Below are 14,616 nucleotides of genomic sequence, written 5' to 3' on the forward strand. Positions count from 1 at the left end.
TTACATGTCTGGATGTCCCCTGCAAGGAGATGCCGCTGATTGGCTCTCCTTGCCACACTCTCTGTCAGTGTGAGGTGATGAGAGCCAAAAACTGTCATGTTCGTGTTTACATGTGACCGGCTGTGTTTAGACACAGCCGATCACATGGTTAAAGAGCCGCGGCTGCTTCTCTTAACAGAGACCGAGGTTGCGCCTTGTCCTAGTAACACAGTGCGGCCACGGTCGCCATGCTGCATGCCCCCCGTGGAGGCAAGGGAGTGGCTGTTCGGGTGCGCCATCATATGAAGTCCACCCAGAGCAAGAGCCTCACCGCCACCTCCGTCATTTGACATTTGGCAGCAAACGGTTAATACTGCTAAAAGAAAGCTCTGTCTGTCTAAAATACATATGAAATTAATGTGGGTACAGTTGTGCATTACTGAATAATTCAGTCAAAGTATAACAATGCTGAAAACTGAAAAATGACCAGGATAGGAAGGGGGTTTAACATGCTGGACTTCAAGCCTGGGCTGGATGGTTAAGGAACACGTTCTCCCTTTCTCTTGGTTTGGATTTTTAGTTAGACAGATAAGCATTAGGTAGTGATTCCTTATTAGAAGCCTACCCTTCTCTTCAGAGAAGCCTACCCTACCCACACCTAACAACTGTATTTTCATTTTCTCCATCAGCTCATCCCCCACAGTTATTACCTTTTGTCTCCACTCCCTTCTAGATTGTAAACTCTAATGAGCAGGGCCCTCTAAGCCCTCCTGTATTGATTTGTATTGTAAGTGTACTGTTTGCCCTCATGTTGTAAAGCGCTGCGCAAACTGTTGGGGCTATATAAATCCTGTATAATAATAATAATAATTAAGAGCCTAACAAGCCCTTAAAGTGTCAAATATGTGACTTGTATTCATTTATACAATACAAAAATAAAAAAAATGTGAAAAATAAGTTTATATACAGTACTTGCGAATGTTAAAAAAAAAAAAGTTAAATACAACTGGCCAAAAAATGGTTTCATTTGCCCCAAAAGATCAATAAATATACAAAACACGAGTTTGCTATGTAAGAGTTTATTACATAATTAAGTCACACAGAACAGAAATGGAAAAAAGTATCAGCATACAAAACTTTCTTGTCAGTTGGTAGGATTAGTAACTCAGTGTCTCAATGGTCCTTTACATAGTGCAATGTCTGTGCTTGGCGTTAAAATAATAAGAATAAGAGAGATGAATAGCTACACAAAGTGCAGTGTGCAAACTTCTAAGTATGACCTTGTTCATTTCAATTCACTGTTTTCTTTAGACAAAAAAAGAAGATAAGATACAACGAAGATTATTTTCTTAGAGAATGTTTGCTCATGTTGGAAGCCTGGCTGTCCTGTTTGCACTGTAGCCTTGGCAACATCTATCATCAAAGAAAGACCCAAGAAAATGTTGAGTTCTTATCAATTTTTGGACCTGTGTTTCTTGAAACACAGGAACTTCGACCTATATTTCTATGTTTCTGCCTGGTCTAAAGGGGCCTAATCAGTGGAGTTGTGTTTTCTATAATGTAATTGTGCTGCAGAGTTTGGTTCCCTAGTTCCTGTTCCTGCATAGTATAGAGTTGGGGAGCTCTGCAGGTACCAAAATTAGCATTTGGACATTTTTTGTACACTGCTGATCTTTGTGTTTCTGTTGTATTGTTAAATAGCCATGATTGTTAGCGGTCAGTTAATGTGTATGTATAACCTAAACTTTTTGTTAAATTTTGAATAAAGTAGGGAAGAACCCCTGTCAAATTGTATTGCTCTCTATATCTCTTTGGGGTAGCTAAACATTTTGAATTTGTCTTCTTGATCATTGTCAGAAAGTGATGGGAAACAAATATTTAGAGGTCCCACCAGAATAAGTGGCAGTGACAAATCTTTCAACAGAGAAAGCAATTTTGGTGACAGCTGTCTGAGAGGGGATTTCCTCTTTCAACAGAGAAAGCTATTTTGGTGACAGCTGTCTGAGAGGGGATTTCCTCTTTCCTTGTACAAATTTCATTTCACTTCACAGGAAATTAAGTAAAATCTTCCTAATGAGACAGAGCAAAAAATAAATTGATACAGATATTAACTCTTCCAAGAAAAAAAAATGGTTATACATATACTTTAGAGATGAATTCCAGCTTGGACCAATTTTACTATGCATTAACTATACTTGTGGGATTCCCCTGGAAGTTGGAAATCACTATAGTAGGAACAGGTACTTTAGCGATCTCCACTTGCCTCTAGGTTCCTTGCTAAGATGCTGCCCTGCTGCATTATGAACCCAGGAGGTTGTCTGCTGGTCACAGGTACCATTCAGGGAACACTTTGCATTTTATCAAAATCTACACCTAGACTTGCTAGAATTTGCATTCCTTGAAATACATTGAGAGAGTTCTCTGGATGGTGCTTATTGTTCAGTAAACAGTTGGACAGCCAACTAACAGGGGACCCGGAAGCTGATGGAGATCACTGTACCGTCTTATACAGTGATGTCCAGCTTCTACAAGTATCCCACAGGTATGGTATATGTATAGTAACATTGGTCCAAGCAGGACTAATATAACTATGTAAAAATAGCCATTCATATTTAAATACCAAACATGTAAACACAAGACTTAAAGGGATACATAGAAAATGGTGATATGACTAATTCTTCCACTGCCATCTTCCCTCTCAGTCATTAAATCCACTACATTTACAAAACCTATTCAAATGGGTTCTGCATCTCACTTACCAATATCCATCTCTCTGTGTCATTGATGATTAAATCTCCATGGCAGCAGTTCCCTTTTAGGTATATTCTTGTTATATGTTCAGTTGTGTTGCTAGTGCATGTTACTTCTGTGTGAAGGTTGTAATAACTATAACGTGGATATGAGCTGTCCTATATGAGATTATGTCCACTGAGACCTCCTAGTTTTATTTGTATTAGAGTCATGGTTTACTTGGGATCTTATGATTTAAAAACACATGTAGTATGGTGATTGCCTGTGATCTGGTCTACTCTTTTGGCCATAAATAAGTTAAAGTATTTGGTTCAATTATGGTTGGGCCAGTGGTCTCCAAACTGTGGCTAGATGTGACCTTTTGCTTGGTATTATTTGCCCTTGGGGCACCACTCCTCCCACTGTTACCAACAATGGGGCATAATTCTTGTCACTGACACCAACAATGGGGAACTATTTCTCACATTGACACCAGCAATGGGGAACTATTCTTCCCATTGTCATCAGCGATAGGCAGGGTGGTGCTACCGCTAGGCATACTAGGCAGCCACCTAGGGTGCAGCCATGGCAGCTTGTTGGCCTGCTCTGTAAATGTGAAGATACAGTAAAGGGGAAAAAGAGAAGCGTAGTGTAGTGTTGTAATATATTTTAATAAGCTCATATTTGTAACAACTCACATAATGTAAAACACAGGAATGCTCATCAATGATAAAATACATCTCCTCCCCAGTGATGTCATCATGCTGATGGTGTGGTCCATGGAACATTCCAGTCCCTGATGACAGGCAGTATTGGCTGTCTCCACATCCCTGACAGCGATGTATATCCGCTCTCCTTTAGCATCCCCCATTGTTCAGTGACGACCAAGCCATTGGGTTTATCATTGATGAGCCTTCCTGTGTTTTACATTGTGAGTTGCTACAATTATGAGCCTATTAAACTATATTACAGTTTACACATAGAGGCACTTCTCTTTTTCCCCTTTTGTCTTCACATTAATAGAGTAGCTTCTGCTCTTGACTCAAATTTGAAGTTTCAAATTTTGAAGTTTTATTTTTCTAGGGGAAATTCAAGTAGCTGGTCTAGCACTGTCCATGGCGAGGAGACACTATTCTTCCCCCAATGCCAATGATGGAACACTGTATAATATCACTGATGCCAGGATAATTTCTACTCCCATTGGCCACAGTCCAGCCCACTTAAAGTCTAACACAGTAAACTGGCCCTTTGTTTAGAAAGTTTGAGACCCCTGGTCTCGGTATAATATAATTTCTACACTCCTTGTGAATAGATTCAACCATTCTGATCAAGGTTAAATAATAATGGAAGGCAAAAAGAAGGGGTGATAGGAACTGGCCAGCTTATGTAAGTCATCAGTAAGGAACAGGTCCAAGCTTGCTTAAAAATCCCCCCTCAATGTGGTAAACTAGAGTTTTTCCATTCTGGCTAATGAAAACATTGCCCACTGTCAGTAGACTTGAGAGCATTTCCGGTTTGGGTTCTTCTGGGCTACTGAACCTGAATCTAAGTAGTATAAATTATCACAGCCTACAAAAATCATATCTGGAATTGGAATTGAAGCCAGTATATGCAAATTAGTGTCATATGGTCTAACAAAAGTTTGAACATATAATATAAATAAACATAGAATGATTTGCTATAATTGACAGGGGTGATTTTTAGTCCCTTTCAGTATTGGAATAGGTCATTTGTTTTGGCAAATTCATAAAGTAAAAAAGAAAAAAATACTATAATAAGAATATAATTTTACCAACACTACTGGAATCACTTTCTGCAAACTAATATATACATTATAATCTGGAATTATATACAGTATACACAATCCGATAGTCATAAACTAATGTACACATGAAAATCTTATGTACACATTTAGATCCTGTAGCACACCACAGCTAGTGTACAAGGGGTGCTTTATCAACAAGAGAACTTGACCTGCCTTGGTCAGAGTTCCCAGGGGATATAGAGGTTTACAGTTAAATTGTTTCACACAGCAATTGTTAACTTCCTTCTGAGTGGCAGAAAATTCTTTATAGGTGTGGTAGCCAGTCAGACTTTTTTTCATCAAACTCTAACCAAAAGTCTTTCACATGTTCAGATTGACATCCATTCCCATCCCTTTCATTCCATTTCACTAGAAAGAATTTTCAGGGCCATCCACTGCCTAAGGTTGACATCAGTCAACAGAATTCCAGAGGTTATACTGTATAACAGAGGAAGTGTATATTCTCCAAGAGAAAATTTTGTAAAGTAGTCATGTACGTTCACCATAATCTAAGTGACCAGAGGCTGAGTTGTGGAACAACGCTTTCACTCACATACCCATGAATGAAACCTGTTTCTTCAACTATATATATCACCTTCTGAACCCTTGTATATATTTAGGAAAGACAAGTGAGGATTGGAAGAACAAGCCTTAGATGTGAGATGTGGAAGTCCAACAGGTGCACCTTCTCGACATCAGATCTGGTGAACAACTTCTCCAGTAGACCAGAAAGAATGCCTAGAATAAAGCAGATATTTGTGTCAACACCAGTGGTCAAATGCATGGTAGTTTTAGAAGAACAACACGAGAAATAATCCATTTACAAGCTTTAAAGCTAGACTCCAGGAATTGATTGTATTGCATACTTACATTGATCTAACTTGCCACAATGTAAGCATGCATTATTCATACCAGATAGCAGTGGTGGCTGGTGCTCCATTTTGGGGGGGGGGGGGCGGCAAACAAAAAAACATCCCCCTAAGTCGCCCGTCCGTCCGTCCGCCCACCATCCCGCACTTACCCAAGCTAGGTCATGGGCAGCTTTGGTGGCTTTCCCCTGCATCTCCTCCTCGGTGGCTTCCCCCCTGCCTTTCCTCCTCGGCAATCAATATGGTCACTTCTGCCTCTCAGCTTAAGACTTGCTACCCGATTGTTTGGGAGGATAAGCAGGAAGACAATAGCAAATGCTAATTTGGTGGGCTCAGGGCACAATGTTTTGTGCCTCGAGCCCACCCTTTTTTGAAGCCAATTAGAGCATCAGGCTCTAATCATGTGCTTAAAAAACAAAAACCCATTGAAATCCATGCGTCCAGTACCCTACATGTAGATTAGGGGCTGGGCACATGGATTAGGGGGGTGGCGCCCCTGCACCCTTATGGAGTTTCCCCCATTGCTGGATAGACCACTAGAGAAACTGGAAATCACTGTAGTCGTGGGTGCTGCTAGAGTGATAGCCATGATTTTACAGGTCCTGCTCAGGTCCTATGTGAACCACTGCCCAATTGACTACAGTGGCTAACTCACTCAAAACAAACGCCATTCACCGAAGGCCTTGTATTTTTTGCAATCAATACAAGGTGTTCTCTAACTGGATGAGGTGGAGATTGTGACATTACCACCTCTGTTCTCCACCTTGTCCAATCAGTGAACATACTAAAAAAAAATACATGGTGTTCGATGAATTGTGGTGGTGCCCAGCAAGGGACCTCTATTTGGGTACACTATTGCACAATCTAGTAATTGTCATGCAAACTATCACATTACTGAATATATATATATATATATATATATATATATATATATATATATATATATATATATATATATATATATATATATATATATATATATATATATAAAACTATGCATGTGTGCACTGTAGAAAATGATGTTTTAAACATCCAGTTAGAACAGGGAGTCCTCCAACTGGCTGTTTAAGTACTGTACAACTAATAGTCATTAAGCACTTGATTTGTGGGACAATCTTTTCAAAAGTGAGAAGTAAAGGGACCCATAAATATCCTGGAAACCCTATTGATACCACACATAGCTGTACAAATTGTAATACTGTACATTACAGAGGATCACTTGGCTGTTATACGTACTCTATGGTCTGTAAATCAAGAAGCTCATTGTATTTGGCTATTTCATTCTCAAGGTAGTTCTTCATATTTTCATGGATTCCATACTCATCAGATAATTGATTAAATTTTGATTGGATTTCTTCAACCTGATGTTCAACAATCTCTAGAATATTTTGCAGTTGTCTGAGTTGGGAATTATAATCTCCATTAATCTCCATCAAATTGGAATTGTAAACTGATGCCTAAAGCACACCAAAAGTGTATAAAAATATGTAAAACATGTCAAAAGAGAATCCTCAATCAAAATAAAAACATCACATTTTAAGAAGAGCAGCCTTATCCCTAAGAAGTAAATTTTGTGACTTTGATACTCCTCTACTTTACCACTCCAACCCTCTCCCTTTCGTCTGCAATTTGGTGATCCTAGATCATACCTACTGATGATGCTAGAACTCCCTCCTTGCTGTGTCTAATGCCGCGTACACACGATCGAATTGTCCGGCAGACTTGGTCCGGCAAACAATCAACGATGATGTACAGCACGTACAACGGGACTAGAAAAAGGAAGTTCAATAGCCAGTAGCCAATAGCTTCCTTCTCGTACTTGCGTCAAATCATGCGTCATTCTTAGTCTGCCGGACTAGCACACTGACGAACGGATTGTCCGCTGAAAGCCAAGCCAAGCAAATTTGAGTCAAAACTACTTTCTATGTCCGCCGGACTTTAAGATGAAAAAGTCAGCTGGAGCCCACACACAATCGAATTGTCCGGCGTACTGTGGTCTGGCGGACTAAGTTCACCGGACAATTCGATCGTGTGTATGCGGCATTACACACACAGAACCACTGTTGAAAAAATAAAATGACGGTGTTTAGCAATTTCTCTCAGCCACCAATCAGAGTCAAACCTGCCTTGGAAGTTTGAATGGTACAAAGCACAAGCTTCAGGAAGTAAACTCTTACTATCCTCGTACCCATCCTTTATAGAGGTGTGTACTGCATGCAGGAGATTGCACAGAACTCATATTGCATATTATTATTATATTATTATTATACAGGATGTATATAGCGACAACAGATTGCGTACCCCTTTGCAATGTAGGGAGACACTGCACCAACAGTACAATTCAAAAAAAGGGGTTAGAGGAGCCCTGCTCCTCCAAGCTTACAATCTGAGAGGGAGGGGCTGGTGAAACAAAAGGTAGGGACTGTGAGGGATGAACTGATGCGGGGAGTAAAAGATTTGGTTGTTAGCTGGAGGCAGGATAGGCCACCCTGAAGAGATGAGTTTTCAGGGATCGCCTAAAAGTGGACAGAGTAGGAGATAGCTAGACAGAATGGGGTAGTGAGTTATAGAGGATGGGAGAGGCTCTAGAGAAGTCCTGGAGACGAGCGTGGGAGGATGAGACTAAAGAGCTAGAGAGCAGAAGGTTCTAGAAGGAGTGGAGAGGACGGTTTGGGTGATATTTAGAATTAAGATTGGTGATGTAGCTCGAGGCAGAATTGTGAATGACTTTGTATCTTATTGTTAGTGTTTTAAATTTTATTAGTTGGGCAATGGGAAGCAAGTGGAGAGATTGGCAGAGATCATTATAGACTGAAGAGGGGATAGCTTGCGGAGAGGTAGACCCCTGAGGAGGAAGTTACAGTAGATAAGGTGAGAAATAACAAGGGAGTGAATAGGTTGCTTAGTGGTCTCAACCGCTAGAAAGTGGTGTGTTTTTGAGATGTTTCGGAGGTGAAGTTTGGATGGTTTGGACACTGATTGTATTTGGGGCTGAAAGGACAAGTCAGAGTCTAGGATTACACTTAGTACCTTGGCATGAGGGGAAGGACTTATGGTTGTATTATTGATCTTGATGGAGAAGTCAGGGGGAGGGGCACGGGCTGGAGGAAAAATTATGAGCTCAGTTTTAGAAAGATTGAGTTTGAGGAAATGGTGTGACATCCATGATTATAAAGTCATAGGAACCTAGGAATGTTTAAAGCTGAACTCCAGACGAACAGCTACATACATAAATGTAAGGATTTGCATTTGCGTGTACATGCTTTCCAGAATCCGGCTAGCTTTGGAACAGTGGGGGCAGCACATGTGCAGTTGACATGTCGGCCTGGGCCCGCAGCCATATTTTTTACGGGTGCTGCTGCCCTCAAAGCGGCCCCAGGTTGGGCGGCCTTGCTGGCCTACTGGCAAATTTCCCACTATCCCGGTAGGTCAGTCCGGCCCTGTTGTTAGGGAGTTAGGGATTCAAAGCTGAATGTAAAACATAGGGATGGGGTGGTGCCTGACATCACTGACCAAATATAATCATGACTATATGTGGTCAATGACAGCAGGCACCATATCTGCCTCTGGGGTTGATTTACTACAGCTGAAGAGTGCAAAATCTGGTGCAGCTCTGCATGGCAACCAATCAGCTTCCAGGTTTTTTGTCAAAGCTTAATTGAACAAGCTGAAGGTAGAAGGTGATTGGCTACCATGCACAACTACACCAGATTTTGCAAACTCCAATTTTAGCAAGTCAACCGTTCTGTTTCCAACTCACCTGATGTTATTGAGCTTGCGCAGTTGTCACAATCGATCATGATCCCAGTGTGGTCTTTATTTTGGCCAGTCGGCTGGCATCATTCATTGTGATTGACAAGGATCATCATCACTGGACAAAGTGATTGCCCATAAATTTATATTGGAGGAAGGGCATGTCATTTTTTTTATGTATTTTTGTCTGCCATACCAATAACAGACTCAAAGGCTCTGACATAGTTTTTTGAGGAGATCCAAAACTCTTTTTTGAATGGACTTCTCCATAAAATCCTCAAATCTATAAAATACCCTTATCAAGGATATGTGTTCTGGTGTAGATTTTTTGGGGGGACCCCATTTTCTTTTCCTTTGTTTTGTAGGATATACTACAGTAAAAGAAACATTTGGCAAGAAAAAAAAAGCTATTATCAGCTGTGTCCGATATATGACATTTCCCTGACAGTCTCTTTCTTTTTTTTAAGGTCTGGTATGTCTTTTGGGGGGTTCCCCTTACAGTTTTTGAAAAAAAAAACAAAAACAAATAAACAAGCAGTTAGGAAAATGTCATTTACCAGCAGGTTGTAAATTACACTTTTTCTTTAGTACATTGTATACATTGTACTTATGCACACCTCCACAAGCAGGTACTGTAGGTCATCCCTTAATGTTTCACTAAGCATTACTAAACGGGATGTTCCCTGCAAACCTACATTTTTTAACTTTTTTTATTTTAATTAGTACATGACTCCTAGGTGAGTAACCAGTCCCACACACCATTAATTTGACAATTCCTTGCCTAAGACTTACCATGGCCATTTGTGCGCTGAGTTCAGCCTCCAAAGTTTCCTTCAGCAATTTTAGATCAATGGTCTCATTACTAAACTGCTGCAGTTGTTCAATACCACTGGACATCTGATTATTCAATTCAGAGGTCTGCAAAGTATAGAATTTTAAGTAAGAAAATTACAAGTACATGGTGATATTGAGTAAGAGAAATACATTAGGAAAGATCTGTTTAGGCAATCAATAGACTTAATTAATTGGTAAGGATAAATGACCCTGGTGCCCAACACTCAGCATCTGGGCTAGATGTGGTCCATGGTCTGTTTTGGCACCCAGAGTGGCAGTGCCAAGCACTGGAACTGCATCTATGTTTCAGCTCCCAGTACTGAAAAAGAGACTGTACTGTGGATGGTGTTATCGCTGCATGTGTTGGGTAATTGATCAACAATGGGGTGGGGGTCAAGCCTTTCAGTGCCATGATCCCGAGGGGCAAGGGTTAACTATTATTGCCATGACCTCCAATACAGGGAAGGTAGGAGCTTAACACTTTCACTGCCATATAGGTGGTTAACTTTCACTCCCATGGCCAACAATTCAAAGAGGGAGGGGAATATGAGCATGACCACCAATGTGGGGGCAAGGGGTTTAACTTTCACTGCCACTGACTGTCAATGCAGGTAGGGTGAAGTTAAGTTTCACTGCCTCTGATCAACCACCAATGCAGAGGGGTGGGGTAAAATCTCACTCCCACTGACCACACCAATGCAGGGGAGGATGAGTGGTTAACTTTCACTAGCAGAGACCACCAACATTAGTTAATGTAAGCATTAATAATACCAATTCTTTGAGTTATTATTGTGGCTAAAGACACCAATTCTGGGGGTCATTAATCTGGCCAATGACACCAATGCTGGAGGTTATTAATGTGGCCAATGACACAAATTCTGGATGTTATTGTACTCTTACAACTTCTTCCATGTGCAGCAGGGCCAAGATCTTTTAGCTTTGATGTGTGAAAATGTCCTGCAATTGTGTGCACTCCTGTAAAAGTTGGGGGCTTGAGACACTCTATAATTTTCTAGTTGACCACCACTGATCTAGAACATCTTAGTCCTAGATTGTTTCCCCTCTGAGCACCTTCCCATGAATATTGCTGCTGGGATCTGCTATAAGTTTGACAGCTAAGGTCCTGATCTGTGCAGAACTGCTAGTATTAGTGGCTATTTCAGCACCAACAGTTGTTGCACTGATACACTGTACTTAGCTGAGGCACTCGAGAACGAGTAATTATAATGTGTCTATTTGTACACACTGCAAAGGGACCCTATCATTAGACAAAAGTTGCAGAAGAACCTGTACCTGCAAAATTTGCAAGCCAATACTTACCTTTCCCACTGCTCATGGTGTCAGATTGCCATTTCATACAGTAGAAAGATTTATCTGAAGTCTGCAAGTAAATCAACATTTCTGGGTGTGCTGATCTCCTGTGTCCCCTGCAGGAGAGGACTGCTGGCCTTTACTCAATACAGGTTACAGAATATACTCAATCTCTCTTAATAATCTTTGCAGAAAAATACTGTTGTCCAGTTCCTGGCATATATATTTCCCTATGCACTTCCTCCCTTGCCCCTGACCTCTCGTAAATAGCCATTGTATAGAAGCACAAATCTCCGCTTAGTCTTTGCACTTTTCTGCAGTAGGACTAGGTGGAAGGCTTAGAGCAGCCATTCTCAACTAGTTTTTAATGGAACCCTAGCATTTCTCCAGAGGTGGCTAGGGTTTCCTTGAGCTGTGGCTTACTCACCACCCATCTGATGGTGCCTAAATACTTCCAAGTGCAACACCACATGGCATGACTGCAAAGGTGACATTCTGCCCACCACTGTAATAGGGGCATTTTTTTCAATGATCCCCAATGAACTAATCTTAGTAGGGGTTCCCTGGGACCTGGAAATTCCTTCAAGGATTGCTCTGGGGTAAAAAAGGAGAGAAAGGCTGGCTAATTCCCTGTACACACGGTCGGACTTTCCGACGGAAAATGTGCGATCGGATCATGTGTGGGCTCCATCTGACTTTTTCCGTCGGAATTTCCGACACACAAAGTTTGAGAGCTGGATCTAAAATTTTCCGACAACAAAATCCGATCGTTTCAATTCCGATCGTGTGTAGACAATTTAGACAGACAAAAAGCTATTGGCTACTGGCTCATTTATAGTCCCGTTGTACGTGCTCTACGTAACCGCGTTCAGAACAATCATATTTTCCGACAACTTTGAGCGACTGTGTGTATGCAAGACAAGTTTGGACCAAAATCCGTTGGAAAAAAATCCAACTGGTTTTGTCATCGGAATGTCTGACCGTGTGTACAGGGCAGTAGACTGATCGGTCCTCAATGTACTTAATTCTACAACACAGTTATCAGTTATTTCTGTAGTCACCGGAACAGGAATAAAGGTGAAATCCTCTTGTTCGAGGACAAAAAGTGAATGAAAGTCCAAAGTTTTAAGTTTTCACTAGAATGGGTATAGAGGGGGAATTCTTTTATTGAGGACATTTGTTAACTGTTAGGACTTTCCTCATTTTGAAGACATATTCCCTCCCTTCCTCTTGTATCCATGGGACAGGAAGTCGAGAGAAATCCCCCTAATGGCACACAGATGGACTAACAAGGATTTTAACCTAGCCCCAATAAGCACCAAGTGCTGTATTTTGAGAGGATGGGGAGAGGAAGATTAAAGTAGCAGAATGGTGAAATGATATGTACATGGCAATTACTCCACTTGCTATAAAGTGAATGTCTTACTTTGCTTATTTGTTGATGTGCAACAATATAGCACGTCATTAAACTTATATGTTTACCATCTCAATGAACCTGCTTTCAATATCACTGAGATTTCTCTCCATGAGTGCTTCGTATTCCATCCGAATATCAGATAAGGCTTTATTCAGATCTATAGAAGGAGCCATCTCAACTTCAACATTGACTTTGGTTCCCAACTGGGCTTGAAGGCTTACTATTTCCTAGAAAAAAATAATAAATATAATATATATCTTATTAATTTAATCTGAGGGAAGAAACAGTTGTTATAGAAATACAAATTGTACACAAATAAAAGTAAAAATGTTGTAGGCATTATATTGCTCTATGGAAAGCTTCAAAGGCATCTAACACTTTACAACCTGCCCATATGAAGAATGGTTTCCCCACTGTACAAGCCACTGCACTTATCAAGTGCTACAATGTAACAGCAAAAGCCTCCAACAATTGCGTCTTCTATAGTAACAGCTTAGGCCGCGTACACACGGGCGGATTGTCTGCCCAACTAAGTTCGTCAGACAATCCGACAGACAGTCCGTCCAACTTTTGAATGAACGGACTTGACCACACACGACGAACAGACAGTCCGCTGAAAGCTTGCACGATGACGTGTACAGCACGTACGACGGGACTAGAAATACGACGTCCAATACACTGCAATGCAACCTTTCGCCGTGTAAATCCTTTCTGAGCATGCGCCATACTTAGTCCGTCCAACTTGCCTACTCACGAGCGGACTGTCCGCTGAAACCAAGTTTGGACGGACAAAATTACGGAAATTCCGAAAGACTTAGTCCGCCAGACTGTCCGCTGAAAAAGTCAGCTGAAGCCCACACACGAGCGGATTGACTAAGTTGGACGGACAATCCTCTCGTGTGTACGCGGCCTAAAAGTCGAACTTGACTCTCTCAGTCAACATTGACTATTTTGAATCCTTATACTGCAAGCCTTAGTATGTACATAGGAAAGTATATTATATTTGCTTGTTTTGAACCTTTTTTTTTACATTTCTTCAGTTACTTCCTGCTTCCCATGCCTAGGCAAATTATGTCATACATCCTAGGAGTCTTCAGGAGGGGAAGAGGGGTTTTCTCCGCTAAGCACACCCTCCTGCCTGCATGCATATGCTAAGAGCAAAGGGATTCCAGGAAGTAAATGTTACATGAATCATTTGCCCTTACTCAAGATGGCCACAGCCAGAAAGCCTAGGGGGGTTGTTTTGCATATTAAAAATGAATTAAATAGCATCTTTGGTTTGTGGTGCTCAGATGCAGTGCAGTTCTGCTTTAAAGTGGAGGGTCACCCTAAAATACATTAAGATTATTAAAAAATAAATAAAAAAAAACATTTGAAAATAATTTTTTTTTACTCACCAGAAAACCCTGTTGCTAGGCAGTCTTCCTAATCTGCCTCTTCCTATTCCGCTGTGCTGTTTATTCAATTCCTCCTCCTTGGCGAGCGGTCCGGTTGTCTTCTTCTGTGTGTCCCAGGAAACAACGGGGCCATTCACAAAGCATCGTGCGGCTCGCGAATGAACAGTAGGAAACGGGCAGTGAAGCCGCAAGGCTCCACTGCCTGTTTCCCTTAATTAGGATGGCGGCTCCGGCAGCCGATCCGATGGACGGATCGGCCTTGGGGGGCCGACATTGTGGGCTCACAGGACAGGTAAGTGTCCTTATTAAAAGTCAGCAGCTACAGTGTTTGTAGCTGCTGACTTAAAAAAAAAAATGTCCGGAACACCACTTTAAATGTTAGCTCAACTCTAGATTTAAAGATCCACTGCCCAATCTTTTTGTTTTCTTTAAATAACCTCTGTATACCAGGGGAAGGCCTCTCATGGGGAGGCTGAGATCTACCTGAAAAACAAGGAAAAGGGTGCAGCTCTTTTTCTAGGT

General features: G+C 41.2%; 1 protein-coding gene across 1 annotated transcript in view; it reads right to left on the reverse strand.

The window, feature by feature from the left end:
* Window positions 1-1,056: 1,056 nt before the first annotated feature.
* Window positions 1,057-14,616, reverse strand: part of LOC143935805 (keratin, type I cytoskeletal 19-like) — a 29,538-nt gene continuing 15,978 nt past the window's right edge. The window contains exons 4-7 of the mRNA XM_077459915.1: window positions 12,763-12,924; window positions 9,928-10,053; window positions 6,619-6,839; window positions 1,057-5,251 (exon numbers count right to left, since the gene is read on the reverse strand). Coding sequence (XP_077316041.1) covers window positions 5,209-5,251; window positions 6,619-6,839; window positions 9,928-10,053; window positions 12,763-12,924 — 552 coding nt within the window. The 3' untranslated portion in view covers window positions 1,057-5,208. The remainder of the gene's footprint in view (window positions 5,252-6,618; window positions 6,840-9,927; window positions 10,054-12,762; window positions 12,925-14,616) is intronic.

The sequence above is a fragment of the Lithobates pipiens genome, unplaced genomic scaffold (assembly GCF_037356315.1).
Source record: "Lithobates pipiens isolate NorthernLeopardFrog02 unplaced genomic scaffold, aLitPip1_a1.2 Scaffold_28, whole genome shotgun sequence".
Lineage (NCBI taxonomy): Eukaryota > Metazoa > Chordata > Amphibia > Anura > Ranidae > Lithobates > Lithobates pipiens.